Source organism: Sphaerodactylus townsendi, linkage group LG04 (assembly GCF_021028975.2).
Source record: "Sphaerodactylus townsendi isolate TG3544 linkage group LG04, MPM_Stown_v2.3, whole genome shotgun sequence".
Taxonomy (NCBI): domain Eukaryota; kingdom Metazoa; phylum Chordata; class Lepidosauria; order Squamata; family Sphaerodactylidae; genus Sphaerodactylus; species Sphaerodactylus townsendi.
Window position 1 is genome coordinate 103,606,291 of NC_059428.1, and position 22,847 is coordinate 103,629,137.

At 41.8% G+C, this 22,847-nt stretch overlaps 1 protein-coding gene across 3 annotated transcripts; it reads right to left on the minus strand.

Moving 5' to 3' along the window:
• Positions 1-512: 512 nt before the first annotated feature.
• On the minus strand, positions 513-21,835 carry NAXD (NAD(P)HX dehydratase). Of its 3 annotated transcripts, XM_048494342.1 has the most exons (11): positions 19,172-20,301; positions 16,565-16,939; positions 12,017-12,167; positions 9,194-9,239; positions 7,901-7,989; positions 5,777-5,885; positions 3,548-3,598; positions 3,359-3,463; positions 3,002-3,122; positions 1,459-1,579; positions 513-1,142 (listed from the first exon to the last, which is right to left on the minus strand). In XM_048494342.1, exons 1-11 carry the CDS (start codon positions 19,752-19,754, stop codon positions 992-994), a joined length of 1,902 nt encoding a protein of 633 aa, XP_048350299.1. In that variant the 5' UTR covers positions 19,755-20,301; the 3' UTR covers positions 513-991. The 3 variants fall into 3 exon arrangements, with proteins under 3 accessions (XP_048350299.1, XP_048350301.1, XP_048350300.1); XM_048494344.1 differs by lacking the exons at positions 16,565-16,939; positions 19,172-20,301 and adding an exon at positions 21,737-21,835; XM_048494343.1 differs by lacking the exons at positions 16,565-16,939; positions 19,172-20,301 and adding an exon at positions 21,589-21,730.
• Between the last annotated feature and the right edge of the window lie 1,012 nt (positions 21,836-22,847).

Sequence of the window (22,847 nt, forward strand, 5' to 3'; positions counted from 1 at the left end):
GGGGGTTTGGGGGGGAACCTGCGGCTCTCCAGATGTTCAGGAACTACAATTCCCATCAGCCTCTGTCAGCATGGCCAATTGGCCATGCTGGTAGGGGCTGATGGGAATTGTAGTTCCTGAACATCTGGAGAGCCGCAGGTTCCCTACCCCTGATCTATATGGTCTGCAAACTATTTGGTTTCATGTTCTAAACTAGCCCTGAACAGTAGATAATGCGTTAATACATTCTTCAGCTAAATAAATACTACCTTGCATGCCAAGTTCTACAGATGCCTATCCCACCAACCACTGCTTCCCCAAAACAGGGATTTAGAATTGATACTTCCGTGCGAAGGATCTGATTATGGCAACTGACATGCAATCCCTGCCCAGAGGCAGCAGAGTTCTAAAGCAAGCACAGTCTTTTTGCAGAATTAAATCTGGTGGGAGTTCTAACAACAAAACAGATATGGCATCAGCACAAACTAAGTTGACCTGGTGGATAAACAGGACACAATCCAACCACAGTTAAGGACTTTTAAATCTCATTTATTTCAGCGAGTGACTGGTAGTGCAACCCTAAACAGGTGCTTAATTCTCTTGCAAGAATGAATTTAGAAGACTGAAACTTTGTTTAGGATTACACTGTTGTACATTTATTTTTCTTACTGTTGGCTGGATCATACCCTTTGATCATGTATCAATGGCATGTTTTTTGCTGCTAGCAGACTGTTAATTATTGCTCAAAAACTGAAATAGAACAGAGGAAACACTTTCAGTTTAGTTTTATTATATTATAACTTCTGCAACTACAGCTTATTCAACCAACACCCCCCCTCCCCCGGTATTCCAAATTCCTTAAAAAATATCTACAATTTTTCTATTAAAAAAACTACCTAGTTTACCAATATTGCTAACAGCATGTGAAAACGGCTTGTTCTGCACAGATGTCCAGGCATAGTTCCTTCGCTGCCAACGTTGTGTGGTTCCCTCCTCCGCTGTTGCTTTGGTCTTAGGTTTCAAAGAGTTTATTGAAGGCTGCTCCTATTTCTAAAACCATGTCAGAGGCTGTCATTGACCGTCCAAATTTCTGGAAGGCCTGGTTGTTGCACTGCCTTGTTAGTGAACATGCTCCAAATGCAGCCACTAGAAAAGGATTTTGACTAAAAGCAAACACAAGAATCTCAATCAAAAAAGGTGGTGTACGTGCATACACCCCCCCTCCCCCGGGTTGCTTTCTAGGAGTTTAAAAAATCCCTAAGTGATCCACCCATTCAGTATGAAATGTCCCCTCACTTAAGCATTACATACTTAATTCTGACTTCTGTGGATTACTGACTGGGAAATTACACTGGATTTTTTAGACTGTCCAATTATTATTTTCTCTCCCCCCCCCACCCCCCCCCCACAGTCAAGTGTTGATTTCTGTAGCCTATTTCTTTACTGGCACGTCCAAGAGAGAACAGAGGAGCAGCTTACCCGTTTGTTTTTTCAGGCCCAGCAAGGAAGGCCCAGTGTGCCAGGACTCCGAGAGACCCTGAGAGGAGATCACCTTGTCCACCACACCTTCTGCTGCTTCCTTCATGGCTACATACAAGCACTGTGAGGCAACGAGATTAAATATAAAGCTTTAAAAATAGTTTGTGGGAGAGGAGAGAAGCTCAAGAAATGCAGACGCAAAACAGCACTTCATTTAGGAAAAAAATATCAGCCACAGGAAATCTAAAGCAACAAGACTGCAGTTATTTCCTTTGTGAAAAGTTTACTCTCAACCTGTATGAGTTCAGTTTGCTAATCTGGGACAATAAATCCCTGTTTTGTGTTCTAGAACAATACTGTTAGCAGATCTTTCTTTGGTCTGGGTTAACATAGCTTCAAGTAACATAACTCTTTTGAAAAACTTTTACATGCCTCAAAAAATGGGTTGTTTGTCCAGGCAACAAACAATGCAAACCGAGGCAGAGTTAAACCCATCCAAGCTTACGGAACTAGACTGCACTTCTGTATACAAACACCTTAAATGGTACATCTTTTATCCCCAAAGCAAGGCACATACAAATGCTAATACAAACTCAAATCTACAAGAGTTTTTCTTTCTAGACTTGCATAACTTTTACTATAGTTTTCCAACACTTCCCATGTCTTATATGGGATCACTCACATTAAGGAGCAAGTCAGTTGACATAAGGTAGATGCTTAACTAAGCAGGTTACATAAGCCATCAAAACTCACAAAGTGACTTCGCACACCAATAATTTCTCTTATATTTTCAGATTTAAAATGCTGCCATGAATTATCTTGCCTTTACAGGACTCATTATTTTTGCATTTATACAATACCTTCATAAGGGTCACAATTATCTATCTCCTATTTATAGCTTCAATTTGTCCAAGCTGTACTCTATTGAAGATTGGCAACTCCTGGTCCCTACCACCTACTGATTCATGGGCAATATCATACAAAGGAATTGGCCTGATATGTCTTTAGTTATTTCAGAAACATTGTTGCTCAGAAGAGAAATTGCTGTAGTAACTGAAAGACTAACTGGTCAATCTTGGCCCGGCTTTGTACACAATAGTCTACACACAACACTAAAAGCCCTGTGTATTTTGCTAATACACATTAACTGCAACCCTTCAGAATTTCTTATGAAATTGCCCCATAATCTCTGAAAATCTGAAATATGATCACTTAGCAAATGTTTTTAAAGTCTCAAAATTACAACTTTTAAGATTTTAAATCACACACCTGCAATATCTTTTATCCCTGTGGTTAGTCATTATGAGGTATGTTACCATGATGAATACTAACAGTTATTTTAATAAACATTTGAAATCATTTTTGATCAACTAACCAATTCTGACCAGTATTCATGAAATATCTATCCCACTCTTTTCAATAATGTTACTCTACTTCTAATCTACCCATGTATCACATGTCTCTTCATAGCAGCCATTCATTTTGGAACCAAAACGTAATAAGTATATTTGCTGAGTCGCTTCTTTAAACTGCAATGTCTTACCTTTTTCTCCATCTGAAATAAGATCTCGTTCTCCTTTCTGCACAATTGTCAAATTCCCCAAAGCTTGGCTGAGTCTTAGCACACACCCATGATGATCATTACTATCTACAGGGTCTCTAAGCTAGGACAGAAAAGAAATGTGGAATTAAAGGTGTAATTCAGTGATGTAAAAGGAAATCTTGCACCATCATTCTCTCAAATGTATCATGAAATTATTTCCAGCTATACACAGAATAATTCTTGCAGGAGATGCATGCCTCAGAATGTTTTACTTGGACACTGACAATATTCAGTGCAGTTTTACCTTATTTTTTAAACTCTGTTGTACAAACTGTATAATTGAAAATGCAAACTCACCACAGCTTCATACAGTCTGCTAAATTCCATAGCATTTGGAGTAAGAATAGCTCTAGGGTAACCCTGAATGAGAGAAGGCTGTTGGGCAATAAGCCATAAACCATCCTGTACAGGAGACAGAATGAGAGGAAAGTATTTAGATCCAAGAGCGCCATCATGCAAACAAGGTAATGAAAATGGAATACTTACAGCATCAATTACAACAGGGATTCCTTTGACCTTGGACTTTTCTATAATACCCTGTTTAAAGCAATAATTTAAAAACGTGTTAGTTCACCTGTGAAAGTACAATCAATCTTATGGTTTCAAAATAAGGAATATGAAAATATTGCTTCTAAAAACCTAATGGTTTAACATTTCATTTTTGGGTTTTTTTCAAAAAATATCCCACTTACCTCAAATTGTGAAGTAGCTACATACACACATTTTTAATAGTGCAAGTCCAAATAGTAGAGAATTACCCTGCCCAACCACCACTCCCCCCTTCCCCACACATTAAAAGCACCTGTAAAACTTCTTGGAGCATGCCCCAGTGCAGTACGGTAGAATATAAATAACTTGGGGGGGGGGGGGGGGGGGGAACGACGTGCGAAATAAACTTATAGAGGACACCAGACTACTACCTTCAATCTAAATGTATAGTCATTCTTACATAATTCCTTTCCTTCCTTGCTTGAGCCTTCATACCTGCAGCTGAGAACTCCCTCAGCTACTGAAGTTTATTTTCACTGAACAAGTATTCTCCAACACTAGAAATGCACAGCCATTAATCCACTTTCTGCACCACTGCCTTCTGGCCGTGTTGACTCCAATCATCACACAACGTATCTTATTTAAGACTTAATTGGGGTGTTGAGCACATATAATTTGAAAATCAACTCAGCAGCGTTTAGAAGGAGAACTTAACTAGAATGGCAAGGTTATCACAGGTGGTATGGCATTCATGGCATATAAATAGCTTGGTGAAAATAAACTAGTGCAGGCAGGTATGGAATATTGGAAAGAAAAGTGGCTGAAATAGTATCTTATTGTCTTCTGGTTCAAATGCCTAGAGAATCAGCACTAGGAAGAAACGTAAATTACTTTTATCACTAGTTAGCTACAGCTTCCTCTTCTGATGACTGGAGGATGCTGGACACTTAAAAAAAAGTTAGGTGGGCACAAATAAGTGTAATTCTTTTGCAATGTGGATTCCTTTTATTAAAGCATAGATAAGGGTTTTTATAACACAGGCTAGTCCTTGCTCAAAATTACATGCAGGCCAGCTGCAAAAAAAATGCATTCTACCAGCATCATTTAGTCTGAAAGATATTTCCTAGACATGTGGATGCACAGTCTGTCCTTAAAGTCAATCTGGAAACTCCAGTTGGTACTGAATGCCACAGCCCAGTTACTGGGCACTGGCAAAACATGCATGTGACACCCGTACTGGAGTGACTCCATTAGTGGGTTCAATTCAAGATTCTTGTTATAACCTACAAAGACCTTAGAGGCCTTGGACCCGCATACCTACAAGGCTATCTCCTGCATGTTCGGCCACTGTCAGCTTCAGTCACCTGAGAAAAACTTCTGAAGGTACCACCTTGCAAATGGGGAAGGTCAGCAACTGCCCCTGCATGCACCTTCTCTGTGGTGCCCCCTACCTTCTAGAACAGCCTGCCCAAGGAGGTCAGGAAGGCGTCCACATTTCTGTTCTGCGGGATGTGCACAGAAGAAATGCTTAGGATGGCGTTTTTATAAAGCAGTAACAATATGATAGATACAGTCCAGGGTGGCGCCTTTACAATGGAATAGCATTGAAGTTTACTGTGACGAACCCACTGCAGTGGTTATTCTAAATTTCACACATCTCCCATTGTTTAAGTATTTGCAGAATTTAGATTCAGAGTCTTCCATTAGAAGTAAATGGAGGTTGTTCAGGACAGATCTTTATTAGTAATTTTCTACTACATACTCCTAAAATCCACCACTATCACCCTAATAGTGATATAGCAGACTAAAAATTTCAGTCAAATTACAAAATAGCGTTTTATGTCATTCTGCAAAAGAGATTCTTAAAGCAAGCTACACACCAATCCATCTGTGTGATTTCTTTTTCCTTTTGGTCGGCATAACTAAAAGTGAAAGGTACTATTAAAGCCTTCTTTGTTTTGCCTTGGAGTTCAAAAAAGCATCTTCTCTGAATCTGGGGAAATTTAACCAGAGAAGCATTAAATTCCCCCCTTTCAGAAAGCTGGAATTCACAAGTCATCAATGGGAGGGTCACACAGAGGCCAATTCTAACAATCATACCTGATAGTTATGCCAGTCTATTGATTTACATTTTCAAAACCCCTCAGCAATAGTTACCAGGGATGAATTTGGAACAGAAATCTGGCTTCACAACAGCAGCAGGGGCAATGTATTTAAAATCATTACCTTGGCATTCTCAAGTAGTATGTCATCCCTCCCTAATCCAGGCCCTATGACAACTGAGTGTAGTCGTGGTAACCACTTTTCTACTTCCTGAACGGCATCACGGCTGTCACTGAGGAAATAAAAATAAGCATGAACTGGCAGATCTTCAAAGTTCAGATTCTTTCATTTGCAAGAAGCTTCATTTTTCCCAAGGAGTCATGGTGAATGCCACCCACCCCGATTTACCTGTCCTGAAAAAAAAGGAACAAATAATAACAACCATTTTTTCTTATTTAGCACCAAAATGGATCAGTTCTTTTTACACATGAAGAAGCACACTTGTTGCCTTCTTCAGTTTCAGAAAACAGGGGTGTCCATGCTCCAATGATACAGACTGTAACACATTCTGGTTCATCCCTGAAAGCCAAAAGGGTAAATGTAAGAGAAAAAGAGAGTAAGAGAAAGTGGAATTGCCATTCCTATGTGAAAAATATTATGCCTCAGCAAAGAGCCAAGAGTAACCAGGGATTTCTGAAAGGAGACTTTGGAGACGAAATGCGAGAGTTACCCTAACGTTAACACTGAGGCAAGGGAAGGCAGAAGGTAAGTACCTTTTTTCCTTCTAAAATACTGACAGGAGGAAAGGAAGAGAAGAAATCATTACATATTTTATGCTTTTTTTTTGGAGGGTCAAGTTCCAATCCATACCACACGACTGTGTTGGTACTTACTCTTGAAAGGACTCTTTCCTCTGAGCGATAGGAGGACATCTTGCCAATAACCCACACTCTTAATGGACATTGTTCTGGGAGGTCCCACAAGATGTCCTCCAACTCAGGGGGAAACAACTGTTGGTACTTCCCCTTTAAAGGTCCTTTTCCTCTGAGTAATAGGAGGACTATCTTGCCCCTCCCTTATAGTCATCATCTCACTAATATAGTCTCATGTTCACTCATTAATGTCCTTCATTAATTGTCAGGTAACCTGACTGCTCACAATCATACATTACCTTTTCCTGTTTTTTCCCCTATATTGTTAACAGTTGCTCCTATTGAAGTTACTACTGAGTTATTCTTAGATTGTCTTCACTTCTATTCAGAGTCATCCAAATGCAGGAACTGAAGGCGATCCGACTCCAAATAGGAAGAGGAAAAAAGATTCATTTCCTACTCTCCTGATTGGACGGTGGGAATCATACCAAAATATGTCCTCCAGCTCAGGGGAAAACACCATATTTTCCATTTTTATTTCCTGGTAGCATTTTCCCTGTCTCGTATTCTTACTCTCACATTCAAAATAGGAGGTACAGTGACCAATCTCTGACTAAAAGTCTGCAAACATATATATAGGTCAAAACTGCACATGGCATTTAAGCACATTTTTACATGGCAAAATTCAACTGGTTGCTAGTGGAAAGGCCTTTTGCATCTTACCTGTGTGTGTATATGTGTTTGGCGCAATGTTCATTGTGTGTTTTTAAAAAAACATATCAAGAGGTTATTTACTAATATGGACACACTGCTTAGGATAACAAGTTGAGCTGAGCCCTAGAGCACAGCTAATTTTGGAAGGCAACTCCCACTGCCTACCATTTATCTAAAAACAATTAAGAAGCCCTGCTGTCAATACTATACAGTGGTTGGAGTGTGGATCTAAGATCTGCAAGACACAGGTCTGAATACCTATTCTGCCATGGCAGGTTCTGCCAGTCACACTCTCAGCCTAACCTCCCTTACAGGGTTGTTGTGAAGTTAAAATGAAGGACAGGAGAACAAAATCTTGGTAATGTTGGAGTTAGCAGAAGCTGCAGCAACACAGAGAGTTCAGGTGCTACATGTAAAAGACTAGGATTAAGGTAAAGTGTAATGAGATTAAGGTGTAAAACAGAATGAGATGGCAGAATCATCACAGCAATACTACAAGAGCCAGGGACACTGTACCATCCACCTGATTTTAGAGAGGAGCTCTCTTCTGAGCTAAGGGAACATGAGTGGCAGAGTGCAACACAAGGGCTGGGGTTCAGTTCCCTAGACTGGTTCTGGTGCTTCAGTCCTGATCTTATGGGCCGAGCACAAATGTTCATGGGTTCAAGACTGTAGAGCAAAAGTGTTTGAAGGAGAAAGCGAAAACAAAAATGCTACTTACAGAACTGGATGAACAATTAGCTCTGGGCTGTAAGACTTTATTACAGTTGCTGCATCTTTGGTACAAAATACATGGGATAGGTCTGCACCCTGAGAGAATTAACACAGAGTCATCCGTTAGTACTAGCACTAAACCCTCAAGAAACAATTATTCATTTAAAACTGAAAAGCCAAGTAAGAAAAAGCAGTTTTCTGGCCTTTGGGCCTTATGATGCCACTGAGAATAAAACTATTTCTTAGGTCTGCTTTTGACAATGATACCCAATTCTAAATACACTTTCTTCTAATGACTTCACTAAAACAAATGTTCATAAACTTAAAGTATAATTATGACCTTAGACTGTCTTCTCACCTAATCTCTCAAACAGCAGAGATTTATTCCAACAGTAACTTCAGAATTTCATCTTGAATGATGCTGACATACTCAGCATGAACTCCTCACAGAGTTTTCAATGCCAGGAATACGGAAGTAGTCATTGCTGGAGTAAAGGCAGTTGGTATGCCTGGCAAACTCCAAGACTTAACTATGCCTAAAGTATCACACACACGTTCTGAATAATTCTGAGTAGAATAATATTTTAATATTTTAAATTTAAATGGGTACATCAATTGAAATATTGCAAGTCATATTTTCTATTTTATCATTTCTTTTATCTTGTGAAAATTTCTGCACTCTAGAAAGTCTATTTAATCCATTCACAGGGGGTAGCCACTGACAACTTAAAGACTAACAAACGTTTCAATATGAGTTTTTGTGAATTAAAACCATGGTACAATCATCATTTTCAAACTGGTTGTTGTGGGTTTTCCAGGATGTGTGGCCGTGGTCTGGAAGATCTTGTTCCTAAAGTTTCGCTTGCATCCGCAGCCGGCATCTTCAGAGGTGTATCACAGTGTATCTGAAGATGCCGGCCCCAGATGCAGGCGAAACATTAGCAAGAAGATCTTCCAGACCACGGCAACGCAGCCCGGAAAACCCACAACAACCAGTTGAATCCGGCCATGAAAGCCTTTAATACATCATTTTTAAACATTGAATACTGTATAGGGAATAACAGCAATTACAATTTATTATCAAAATGACAATTAGTCATCGAAATAAAATACAATCAGGTTCTAATAGTCAAGTTTGATTTATTTCAATGTGTCATAAACATACACTGCAGTATGCCTAAAATGATCACGATCCAACGCCTAACATATTTTCAGTGAGTTTAAGTAGGCTTATCTCAGTTCTGTATAGTGGTCCAATTCTTTGAACAGATACCCCATGCAAAGTTAGGAATCCACATACCACTTTGAGAGCTGAAATTGCAGCAAAATATGGTGCCCCTGTGTACCTGCAAATGAAAAGGCTTAGCTTAGGAAGTAAATCTACTTTGGTATCAATTTAGCAAAGAAACCAGGATGAAGATGACTAATTAAAAGACAACCTATCCTTTCATTCTGTTAATTACACATCTACTTTTAAAGTTTAGATGTTAACAAAAATAACAGTTGTTAACTGTGCCAAATCCAGCTGAAGTGACTCAGATATTATCATCAGTTACTTGATAGTTGCCAAGTGATACACTCTTACTTCTTGAGATTGTTTCCCTTGATGAATATTTTGTTCACAACATAAGAATGACCTCTGTGAAGGAACAAGAAATTGTTTCATACAAACAAGAAATTGCTTGTTTGTATGAAAAACCTATCATAACTGTATGTATCAAATGACAAACATGATGGGCAGCCCAATCCAAAGGGAGGGGGATGGACTTACCTCAGGAGCCAGTGCACGGGTGCCCACCCTGTCACCACTTCGGGGCAATGCACTGGTGGAGGGGCCAGATACACAGGTACCTGGGAGCCCAGCCCCACTGATGCAAGACACTGCACAGGTGTGGCTGGGGGCATTCCAGAGGCGTGGTCAGGAGTGGAGCTGACATTAGTTGGCTTTCACCTTGTCTTTGCCTGCCAGAATGTCAACACCTGGGGTGGAGGGCTTTTTGGTGGTGAGGCTTTTTTCTGTTTTTTGCCTCTTCATGGTGCCGAGAAGCCCTCTTAGAGGCAGCACCAGGGCAGCACTGGGGAGCCTGTGTGTAACTGCATTTAAATGGGCGACCAACAAAAAAAATACACTGCGCATCTGTGCGAAGGCCAGTGGCCCAGCTGATTCACGTGCTGTCCACGGGACGCCTGGCCATGTGAACGCCCCGAGGCAGCTGCACATTCGTTTATATCATTTGCACCTCGCTTTTTATTTGCTGTGCAGAATGGGCCCTTGGCAACACAGTGCCAGTCTGAATACCAATCTTGATCCTCCTTGATCTGAGATTGCAAATGCCTTAACAGACCAGGTGATCGGGAGCAACAGCCGCAGAAGGCCATTGCATTCACATCCTACATGTGAGCTCCCAAAGGCACCTGGTGGGCCACTGCGAGTAGCAGAGAGCTGGACTAGATGGACTTTGGTCTGATCCAGCTGGCTCCTTCTTATGTTCTTATGTTCTTAACTTACTGCCACATAAATTGAATGTGATCTCTCTGAGCCACCAAGTATCAGGATGTTAAATAAAAAGATGCACTTTCAAACTTTCAAGGTTTTAGATTAGTGAAGCAAGAATATTGAAACATGTAACAAAACAAGATCTCTCTCAGTATTATGCAATATTAGCCATTCTAACATAAAGGGCACAGGATATGTATTACCCCACCCTTCTGCCTCCACAAGCACCACCAAGGTGGCTAACAAATTAAAACATACATAATTTTTAAAAATCACATTTTCAAATAATTAAAATCAAAAGAAAAATCCAATACATCATAAAACAAGAAGTAAAATACACACAGAACCTTAAAAACAGAAACTAAAATACTGAGCAGGAAAGGAGGATAAGAGATGTACACCTCCGGATTTACCTGTACTATGTAGGTATATGTTAGGATTGGGAAATTAATTGGGGAGTTAGGATCTGGGCAATTTTTATCATAAAATAGTAAAGTGTTTTAAAAACTAATTTTGAGGACCAGAACTTTACTCTTAAGGAATAATACAGTTTACATTCTCAAGATTCTGGATTTCTGATAGCAAAACATGTTTGTTCCCACGCAAATAAACCTCCAAAGATCTTGTAGGATTCCCTGCTCTTTCCTGCTCTCATGCTTTGATGGAAAATAACAGCTTGGTGCAAACTGACAAAGCATAGTTTGTGCCCGCGCTTATTACGATTCCGAGCATCCTCCTTTTTATCTACCTGTCAAAGAGGAGGATACTACCTGGTTGGAGTGCCAGTACTTGCTTGTCTGGGAACCGTTCTTGGGAGTGTCTTCTGCTGCTTTCTTTGGTAGGGACTCTCCTCAGCACAGCATACCTACAGCAGCAGCTTTGTGCAGGGTTAGCAGGAAAAAAGGAATTCACAGAACTGGAACCCTCCAGAAGCTCCACTGGTTTTCTTTGAAGCAAGAAGGACTGAAAGAGAAGGGATGCTCCCACTGGACAAGATAAAAATCCAGTGCATACCCTTCCTCTGAAGCAACCGGAAGAGCAACCCTCTCCTGAATAACCTATATCACTGAAGTAGAAGAATATTCTACTAAAAATCTAAGGACAGTGCAACTTAACCTTGTTCTAGGAATCACGTATTATATTCAGCCAATTTTGTCTCAAAATTTAAAAAGCTTTGAACTTGGGAAGCTGAATCTCAAATTAATACAGATGAATATGAGTGATTATGCCCATCCAGATGTTGAATAAAATCACATGATGTTAGCAGTGTTTGTGCCTCAGGCCTTTAAACAGAAATATGTAGAACTGGCTGGTCAAAAGCCAATCAACTAGTCACCAGTAGCAAGTAAGAACAAACTTCCAAGTATGGAACGAAACTTTGTAAAAACAGAAGATCTCTTTCCCCCATTCTAAACTGTTATCAATTAATTTAGGAGGGGAGTTAGGGTGGGAGATGGAGACAGCATATTAATGGAGTTTTTACATAATTGTATTTTTTAATTATGCTTTTAGGATTCTACACTGACCAGGGACTCTGGTGATAGGTGGGAAATACATTTCCAGAAATAAATAAATAAAACAAATAAATAAGGTTTAAAACGTATTTAATAAGGATGATATACTTACTCTTGGCATCCTCCAACAATCCCTATTCGTCCATCTTGGCCTTTATGTTTTTTGGCAGTTAAAGGTGGAATAACGTTTCTCACCAACTGAAATATATTCTCCATTTCCTTTACGGAATGAGATTTGTGCACCGAAAATGACCTCTCTAGAACTGGAAAATACAAGAAAACAGGATTACATTACGAACACAAACATTTCATAATATTCAAAATGAACATGAATTCTAACCTACTACCAAGAAACTGTTCACAATTCTTAGCCATACCTTTAAAACAGGCACATTCCTGTTTTTAAGCACTGCAAGCAATCTTGCTCACTGCTCACTAATAATCTTTACTGGTCTGGTTAGGCCATAATCAACAGAAATCATTAACCAAGCAAACTGAGATGGAAGTATTTGTGTAGTTTGGCAAATGCAGTGTACTGGGCCTGCATATCCAGGCATCAACTTTAAATTCTCCTACAGTGGCCACACACAGAAACATACTAGGAGTACAATATACATTGAAGTACAATTTCCTCAAGAATGACCCCACACTTAGAAGGGGAACATGACATATAGACTAAATAATTAACATTAATCCTGTTGGTAGTCCATGCCAGATGTGGCATCTGACAAATATCAGCACAGGATTAAGGAATTTGTATGATTATCCGTAAGGTTTGAAGTGATGACAATTCTATTCCTCCTCTTCCCAACGCAATCTGAAAAGGTCCCAAGTAGTACAGAGAACATCCAAACAGGGAGATGTTAGCAAAATGTTAGTAAAAGCACCAACTTGAAGTTTTGCACCGATTACACTCCACCAACACATTAGTAGCATTGGACTTTCTCAACAGGCATTGTAAAACAGCAATGTGCAAGTGACAGAGGACAGTGGTGCTCTAAATGTCATCTCGCAATGAACTCCAAGCTGTAATTACCCCTCTCTTCGTTTGTGGCAAGACAACTTTTACACCAGGATGCAACCAACTCCCAGAACTGGGAACAGAGCACTGGGAACGGAGCAATGCACAGGAGAAATGTGTGCTGACAAGAAGTATAGACCACTTAAATCTCAAACTGCAAATTAGAAAAAAAATTATGTTGCTGGGACATATTATTTTAGAATAAAGCATGTCAATGGTTTAATAAATTATGTTCTATTAATCTATTCCATGTTTTTGCATCTTTAAAAGTTTCCATTGGAGGACTAGGTATTGCAGTTCCAACTGAAAATTCATGGTGTATCACAGCTACCAAACTGTTGTTCTTCAGTAGTGTTTCTCTTGACATACCTACTTTTCAAAATTCAAACAGTGCTTAGGTGTCACAATCACATATATTTTACAAGCACTACTAATTTCCCAGAGGAAAACAACAAAAGTCTGTATTGAACAAGGCAGCCTAATAGTTGAATTATCAACAAAAACTCCTTTACTTCATTCTCAGTACAACCAACGCAACAACAGATTAATATATACTGAGATGGATCCTTACAGGTCAATAATTCTAGCTCATCATTTGAATTAGAAGCCTTCCTGCAATTATGCCGTTTCTCTGTCACTGAGTTTATATGCACGACCTATTTAGAACAGAGTCAGAATACAGTTAGAGAAATTTAACAGCATGACTGAACCCCACTGCATTTTATTGTTGTTAAAAAGTTTTTAAAAAGTTAGTTTTAGAATAGACAGAGTGAACCAGGAACAGAAATTCATGGCAGGTACTAAATTTCTCCTGGACTCCTTTTGGTTCTCTTAATGTTAAAAGTGCAGATTCTTCAACACAATTGTGGGCAATTAAAATTTAACGATTTTCAAAACAGAATATCAACTAAAATGGATAGGACTTCGATTAGGGGAACTCAGTTTTACGCTGGATACTATATTCTATATCATCATATCTATATTATTCTACATCATAAAAACAATACAGATTCCTAAACAAATGGAGCACAGGCAAAAAAAAACATGAACAGCAATACAAATGCTGCTCTTTTCTCCTCTAGTAGATAAATTACTATGCTGAGCCATACATGTATTTTCTAAATATGTATTGTTTCCCTTATACTTCTTTTAAATCAGGTTTTATACCTATAGCATAGATTCCTGAACAAGTTACTAAGTGCCAACAATTCTCTGTATAAAACAATTATAAAATCAAACTAATGCCAAGCCATTGAAGGCTTAAAAGAAAACTCCAGTGACCTCAGAACTGAATTAAGGGCACAAAAACAGAATTAAGGGCCCATGGACAAGACTGCTTAATATAGATTATTGACCCATTAACACCCAAGCAGCTCAATCCAAAACCTGAGGCCGTCAGAGATGGCACTGCTGCCGCACCACCTCCCCACCTCCAGAGGGAGCAAAAGCCCTCTGCCACTCCTTCGGCCTGTCTGCCCCCCCCCCCAATAGGATTGGGCCGTTAGTCACTCTGTCATAGGCACAAAAGGACATTAAGCACCTATAAGGAATGTGGATTTTCTTTCCCTCTTTTGAAACAAGTCAGCACAGAACCCACATGCCTACTTCAGATTAACGAAGACCAGAAAACAATCTAGTACATGAAATCTGTTTAAACACTTTGGCATCCATCAAATATACATGATTGGATCCTACACACAGAGAGGAACTTTTCTGCCTTCTTCCTTTCTCCAGCAGCCCCTTGTAGTTTCTCACCCCCACAGCTGATGCTGAGCAGTCTCCTAGCACAGGAGGGAAGTAGGGAAGATTTTCCCCTCAAATTTATTGCAGCCTTTTCCCCGGGGCCATTTTTCCATTTTGCCCATGAAGGACTTCCCTGACCCCCAGCTTGCCTCACTGGCGATAACGAAGAGATGCTGTGGCAAAAGGAATGCAGCGTCCACAAGAACCTTCTGCTCATGAGTCCACAGGATGCAACCCACAGACAAAAACCATTTGCCTTGGTTGCCCCAAACCTTAAAAACATAAGAAAAGACACGCTGGATCAGACGCTGGACATTGAGTCCAGAAGTCTGTTTACACAGTGGTCAACCAGGTGTTTCCCGAAAGTCCAAAAGCAAGACTGCAGCAGCACTTAATATAACAAACATGCTCCTCTAATACTGTAGAGCAGTGGTTCTCAACCTGGGGGTCGGGACCCCTTTGGGGGTCGAATGACTCTTTCACAGGGGTCACCTAAGACTCTCTGCATCAGTGTTCTCCATCTGTAAAATGGATAAATGTTAGGGTTGGGGGGGTCACCACAACATGAGGAACTGTATTAAAGGGTCGTGGCATTAGGAAGGTTGAGAACCACTGTTGTAGAGAACCTTAACTAATACTAGCATAATCCCCATGGAAATAGAATGAGTTTCCACCAAATGATCTCTTATAATGACTTTTTAAGTAATGTTACGCAGAATTTCAAGTGGACAAAACAAACAAGAAAAACACCCCTGTCTGCCACTACCAATCTTTCTCTGCAGAACTGGATAGGAGAAAACACCACTTTTTAAAGGTGCACGTAAAGGTCACAAGGAATCTTATTAGCAGCACCCAGCACAAATGCACAGCATTCCTTTGTAAACATTCTTGGCAATTTATTGGGGTCCTGAAACAGATGCACTTGAGGTAGAAAAAGTTCCTGGAGGATAAGAAGTTATCTATACCATTATATATTTTATATGGTAGGGTACCTACTGCTGCTTGAAGGCAGCCTTATGGACATCTTTCAGCAGGGCTAGGGTGAAAGTATTGGAATGCTGTTCTATAGAGCAGAAAGTGATGTCACTTCTGAGGTTGTAATTAAAAGCCTTTAGAAAAGAAACAGTTTCTACAGATTAATGAAGGCCTAAAAAATTGAGGGGGATGAGACTGAACAATTCCCCAAAGGCCTAAGACCAAGCCCCCCCCCCCCCCCCCCCCCCCCCAGCAATGCAGGAATGCAACAAACTTGCCTAGGTAAGTAAGATTTGTGAAGACCCAAGTTGCAGAATGTGAGAGCTCACAGTCAGCCTAAAAAGCAAAGTATGTACAACCTTGACTGATTTTACAAGGACATCTAATTTCCAGAAAGGGGAGAGGGGTCGGAAGTGTGTGTGCATATATAAATTTGCTCCAGAACTAACCACCTCCTCACAAACACTTATTACAAATTACTCATACATTACACTTTTATGCAGTTCAAGCATGAAACTTCACTGTGTCTTTTCATAATTCCAACACTCCTATGGAACACTAATATCAAGCCACATTAATTTTATTTCCCAGGTGAACAGAGTTTGCTTTTAAGCCTCCACAATCACTATGAAGTAAATACCGATATATGTTGCCACAGAGCTATGCAAACTACATCACTGTCACAATCTATCCAAAAGTAAATCTACAGAATACCTTCAACAAACACCAAGTTGACACAAGCTTTTATAATTCGAGATCAACCTACAGCAACAAGATGTTTGGATGCATTTTAAGAGACCTCCAAACATCAGTAACTAACCATTTCTTTTGCTTTTTAAAAAGAAATCACCATCAACATAAACATAAACATAGATACGGACTACCTGGTCTGGATATCATTTATGCAACAGAAGGAAGTACCTATGGGTGGAGATAGTGCCGCTGTCATACTATTATAGTTAAAATTATCTCCATATGACCGGTGATTTGATCTCTGAGAAGGATTGCTTGATATACACTGTGACCTTTGAGATACCGTAGAAGAAATGCCTGCCAACATCTGTCCCAACATCTGCAACATCTGGAGCTCTCTAGCATGCTCGGCATCTCGCCGTTTGTCTTCAATTTTAAGCCGCTGCTCTTCATATTTGTAGAACTTCTCTTCTGTCTCCACGCTTTGTTGCAGAAACTTTTCCATCATTTTGTCCAAGGTTAAGTTGGCATGGCGCTTTTTTGATCTTTTAGCCTGAGATAGTAAGGGTGATGCATTGGTGTGAGCATTAATTCGCTTGAAACCTAAAAGAAAAGTAAATGTGGGGTTTTTTTGTATTGTTGAATGGCTTTAAAAATCATTACAACACTTTGTTTACTTATCGTAACCTACCCTGAGACTGTGGTATAGGGCAGGTAATAAAAGTAAATAGAAAGATGAATACTTATGTCATTTTTATGCAACCTTTCTTCAAACAGTTAATAGTGTGCTTCAAGTCACATTTTGATTCACTAACTACTACTTATAAATAAATACATGAGGGCTAGTTTGAACCATGCAATTTAAGTGATGTTTTCATAACCAATATATTTACTTCTTCATTTTACATCCTGCTTTTCTTCCTAAGGAGGATCCCAAGTATCATTCTCACAAGCCTGTGAGGTTGGGAAGGGGTGAGTATGTGAGTGTGGTCCCTGGTCGCATAGCAAGATTCCTTGACAGAGTGGAGAGTTGAATGTGGGTTGCCCAGATCCTTGTCTGACCTGATAGCTATTAAACTAAATTATACTGGATAGTTGTATTAAATTATATTGGACATACTAATTATAGTGGATAGTTGTACTAAAAAGTAGAAATAAATGAATCCAAGAATTTAAAATTTCTAACAATATAGGGGACGTTTCCAAGTAAAATGCTTTGAAAGAAAAGATCATGTTTCTTTGATCTGTTAAAATATTTTAACAGCTCAGTTTGATTTGTGTATTGCAAACAATTACCTAGTTCAACACACTAATCCTCTGCTTCCAGATCTGCATTACAAAGGAATCCAACTGTAAACATTTCCTCTTTGAATTTTTTGTGTGTAAAAATAATCTTTTTAAAGTGTAGGTCAAGTGGCTAAGGATGTCACTTTTCAAATCCAGAATGCACATCTATACAGAATACATACACATGTGCAGACTAATCTGATTAAAACAAAAATCAACGATCAGGGAAGAATGTGCAAGAGATTTTTTGCTCTCTTAGAATCTTTCCCCCAAAATAGGATGCACACACCTGGGTGGGCAGACGTCTATATTTACATGTTTAAGATGCTTGCTCTACTATTGGTTTGTATATGAGAAAATAAAGATTATCTGTTAAAAAGGCCTCGAGATTTATAAACATTAAGCAGCAAAGATTTTTGTTTCTCCCTAATGGAATTTCTAATCTTTTTCTATATGTCAGGCTGCATGCTTAAAAATGCAGACAAAGAAACACTGGAATGTGGGCAGCTGAGATAAAAATTTTCTCTTGAATCAGGTTAAGTAAAATAGGAAACCTGCTCTTCTTAGGAGTAAAGACTGGCAAGACATAATGGCTGGATTGCCAGGCTAGGACCTAGGAGACCCAGGGTTAAATTCCCCACTCTTCCATGAAACGTACTGGGTGACCTTGGGACAGTCACTCATACCCAGCCTGGATTACTTCAAAGGATTGTTGTGAGGATAAAGTAAATGAGAAAATGTTGGATGCTGCTAATGGTCCCTGTTGGGGGGTGGGTAAAAATATCCTAATTATGAAGGTTTGCAAATTTGTCAAGTATGCAGTGGGGCAAAGGACTTGTTCGAGCAAGAATCTTGCCACCTCAGAACATCAAAGAGTTCTTCAGTTTCCAATTCTTCACACATGCAGTTAAAATTTACATGACACCCTCCATAAGCAAGCATTTTTATATCTGATGAAGGCGTAAACCAATGCTCATGTGTGTAGATGTAAAGAGATGTGAGAGGTTCCCATGCCTGGGTGAAAAGATTTTTCCCCAACTTCAGGTCCAGAATAAATTGAGAGATTAATGTCTGCAGAACTCCGGATTGGTGTTGTTGGGACAACCATACATAAACCAGGTTTTAAATGTGCTAACAATTAATACCTAACTGGCCTATTCAAAACATTTGTTTCTATAGGCTGAAGTGGAAGGAACAGATATTAGAATGAGTAGAAGTACAGTCAAAACATATTGGGCAATATTAAAGGGAACTCTGCTCAATACAAAGGGACACCAAAACCTCTCAGGATGAGGATTTATTTCAGTATCACTTGCAATTCAAAACAAAGAAATGTCTAGCCTTTTATCTAGACAGGAGGGGAGGAGAGAATAAGGCTTCTGCAGTAGAGCCAACATCCTTGCTTGCAGGGGCATCTCAAGATTTTAAAAAACATCTCCGCAAGAGCATCTTTTGAAGCTGGAGATTTGATTTTGCCTGGACACAAAGGTGCAACTCAAGGGAGCCTGTTTGGTGGGAGAAGAAGCTACCTCCAATGCATCAACTCACCATCGGCAGGCGGCAGCGGGATGGCGAAGGGGGGACACTCCACTTTGATGCCGTGCTGGGCGTAAGAGGAGCATTCCCCGGAGTCGGGGTGGTGGAAGCCCCCTCGCCGGGGGGACCCGAGCTCGCCCCCATCCTCCTCCTCCTCCTCTTCGTCCGGCTCCTCCAGGTCCGCCTCGAGGGCGCACGGCCGGAGGCGGCCATCTGCTCCGGCTGCGGGGCTGAGAGGCCGCTCGGCCGGCGTGCCGCGCCCGTCCAGGCCGCCGCCCCCCGCACGCCTGCAGCTGAGGACTCGGTCCATCTCGTCGTAGTACTTGCAGGCCTTGCGGGCGTGCCCGTTCTTGGGGAGCCCTTCGCGGGCCTGGTAGTACTGGCGCTTGAGGCCCTTGATGCGGATGCGGCACTGCTCCGGGGTGCGCTCGAAGCCCAGCCCGGCCAGGCGGCAGGCCACGTCCCGGTACACATGGCTGTTGCGGAAGTTGCCGTCCAGCGCGCTCTGCACGTCGGCCTCCCCCCAGATCTCCAGCAGCGCCCGCGTCTCCAGCTCCGACCACAGGAAGCCCCGCGTCGTCGTCGTGGAGATCATCCTCCCCGGGTTGGGGGGCGGGGGCCGCCGAAATGGCCGCGGGAAGGGTCCAAAGGACGGCGGCGGCAGCGGCGGGGCGATGAATGGATATTAACGCCCGACTCGAGTCCCCTCAGCCTCTGCGAGGCGGCGGCATAACCCTCGGCCTGCGCCTCATCTCCTCACGGCTCCCTTTCTCCTCAGCCAAACTATCCCCAGTACGGGGCGCAGGAACGAGGCCTAACGGGAGCCGGGCCTTTCTCCTCAGCCCTGCGTGAGGCCCCGGAGCAGGCCAGACACCGCCGGCGGCTCATCGCCTCACGCAGCCTGGCCCGGCCGCTCTCCGGGAGTGAGCGCGCCGGGCTCGCTTTCCTTCGCCGACACCGCGCATTGCGCTTTATTCCCCGCTTCCTCCTCCCCTTCGTGCGCGCACACCGGCCAGGTCCACGCACAAAGCAGGGGCTCGTGTGTGTGTGTGTGAGAGAGAGAGCGCGAATGCGGCGTGCGATGCGGAGGACAATAAGCAGGGCCCAAGAGGAAAGGAGGCCAGCCTTGCAAGGAGCTGGCCCTGAAAGGACGACGGAGGGCGGACTCGTGCATCGGCGGGACTCCACAGAGAACCGGTCCCGTATAATGGGAATGCAACCGTGCTGCAAAACAGCGGAATCCGTGCAGAAATCGGTAACGCCGGATCGCTATTCCAGCGGGGAAGCCGCATTAGTCTATGGCAGCAAAATAAAGCATGACTACAACGGCCCCTTAAAGACTGCATTAGGAACGCCTCTGCAGAAATAAACTGCGTTAGTCTTTAAGGGGCTGTTGTAGCCCTGTTTTATTTTGCTGTCATAGGCGAATGCTGCTTTCCATAGGGAGGCTTCTGCCAGCCAGTCTGTCCTCACCAGATTTAACAAAATATACCCAAGGAGCCCACTCTGCACACCAAAATGGCATCAACCGAGTCCATCCCGTGCGTACTTTCCACTTCCCATCAGAAAGCGCCACAAGTTTAAACCCATCTTGCAAACGTAAGAATCGACCGGCACAAAGGAAGGAGATCGTCGTACCTTCCGCATCCCAGAGTTAAAACACTTTTGCAAGACACCTGTTTGATCATGAACATCTGGCTCCCTTAAAACACCTTAGCAAGACACCTGTTTGACATGCACATCATCTGGTTGCTTTTTATCAAGGTGTCAAGTGGAATTGTTCCCTCCCCCAGCAGTCCAATTTTTCAAAGACCTATCCCGCATGCATAATGTTCGGAGCCAAGTCACCCATTCAACAGCCAACGATACTGTAGAGACGGGCACAAATGCCCCGCCTTTATAAACAAGTGCTTGTTGGGTTTACTCTGGGATCCCACACCTGTAATTTGTGGGTGTGAACCTACAATTCTGACCTAGTTAGCTGTCAGCAATTATCCCTGAGATCAACAAAATCCACCCTCTGACATACAGAGGGAAGCCGCTGTGCTTTTAAAATCCTTTCACTTTAATATATGCATGTATTTGGGCCGAAGTCTCGGATTACACAATGCTACAAGGACAGATCATTATATGCCGTCTATTAAAATCAATCCATTTACCTCAATCTGTTTGCAATACCCAGCAAGGATGCCCACCCACACCCATCTGCAAGCTTTTAAAAAATTAGCCTCACCTCTCTGTGTGATCCATTTTAGGCTGCACGAGCACACAAAAGGGTGCGGGTTCCATTTTTTAAAAAAGCAAACAGTATTGTGTTTTTAAAAAAGCTCCCTGTATGGTTTGTGGCTATCAAGGCACCCAAAGCCCGCTCTCGACACATGCCACCCACCCAAGTGAACGGTGCAACCCTTGGGAGGCGGCGTGTGTACCTTTTGCATAGTGGAACCAGACCATAATTGCCGCCGAGGCCAGTGCAACGATCACACAGGTGCCCCTGCCCCCAGGCATCCCTCAGCAAGGGGACCACGCTCTCCTGAGCCCTGCTAGCCCGACTGGCACGCTCGCTCGCCCCCTTACCTCGCAGCCAGGCGGGGCTGACGCCACCTCCTGCCCAGAACAGGGGCAAGCGGCTGGCACACCACATCGGCGCCGCTTCCGCATCCAGGCAGCAGGGAAGGCCACGCGCAAAGACGCGCTGTGCCCGCCTCCAGCGGGAAGCCAATCCTGGCAGGCTCGCTGCGTTGATTGACACGATAAAAAGAAATAGTTAAACGAGGGGCGGGGGGGTTGAGGGAAGCATCGCTTTGTAAATCAACGGGTGTGTTTGTCATCTTACGTGCTCTGAAAGAGGGTTCATTTGTAAATCTAAACAATCCTATGGTGACGCTGTCAATCGCATGTGACATCCCTGTCACTTGCTTAGAAATCACACCCTTTAATTTCAGTGGCATTTGCTTGCAAGTGATGTTGGGTAGGGTTGCAAGGACTGGAGGCAGAGGTTCGTCCCTGGAACGGGAATAACCTGTTCGTAAAACAGCAGTGCAGTCTGAGAAGAGAAGTCTGTTGAGCATATGGAAGTGTTCTTTCCTCCATTGCACAAACACCAACAACCTCCAAGTTTGAGAGGAGGGGCGTTATATAGAAGCACCTATTTCCATCAATTTGGAAATTGTCAGCTACTATTTTGTATAAGGTTTTATGCACAACTACAATTTTATATGCAACTGAGATTCATGTTTTTAATATTTTTATTGTTGGTTGATATGAGCCACACCGAGCCCAGAAGGGGAGAGATGGCATAGTAAGTCTAATAAACAGCAACAACTACAATCATCATCATCAGGAGGAGGTTAGGAATTTTGAAAGACCATTCATATTGTAGGTACACTCTGGCTTAATCTCCTAGAATCTAGTATTTTAAAACAAGGAATTAAAGACCTTTCCCTTCCACTTTGTATGAAAGCCTAACACATTATTTGTCTACCATACTGATATGTGGGTTTTTTTTGTTTAAACTTGTTAATTTAAAAAAAATATTTTGGAGTGTTCTGTAAAGGGAACATTCTGTATCCCCCCCCAAATTAAAGATACTTTTCTATGCACCAATGTGTAGTAAGTTCAATTTTAAATTAAGAGGGGAAAGCCTCTTTATTACAAAGCATCTTCACTGAGGCTTTTTGCTACTTAT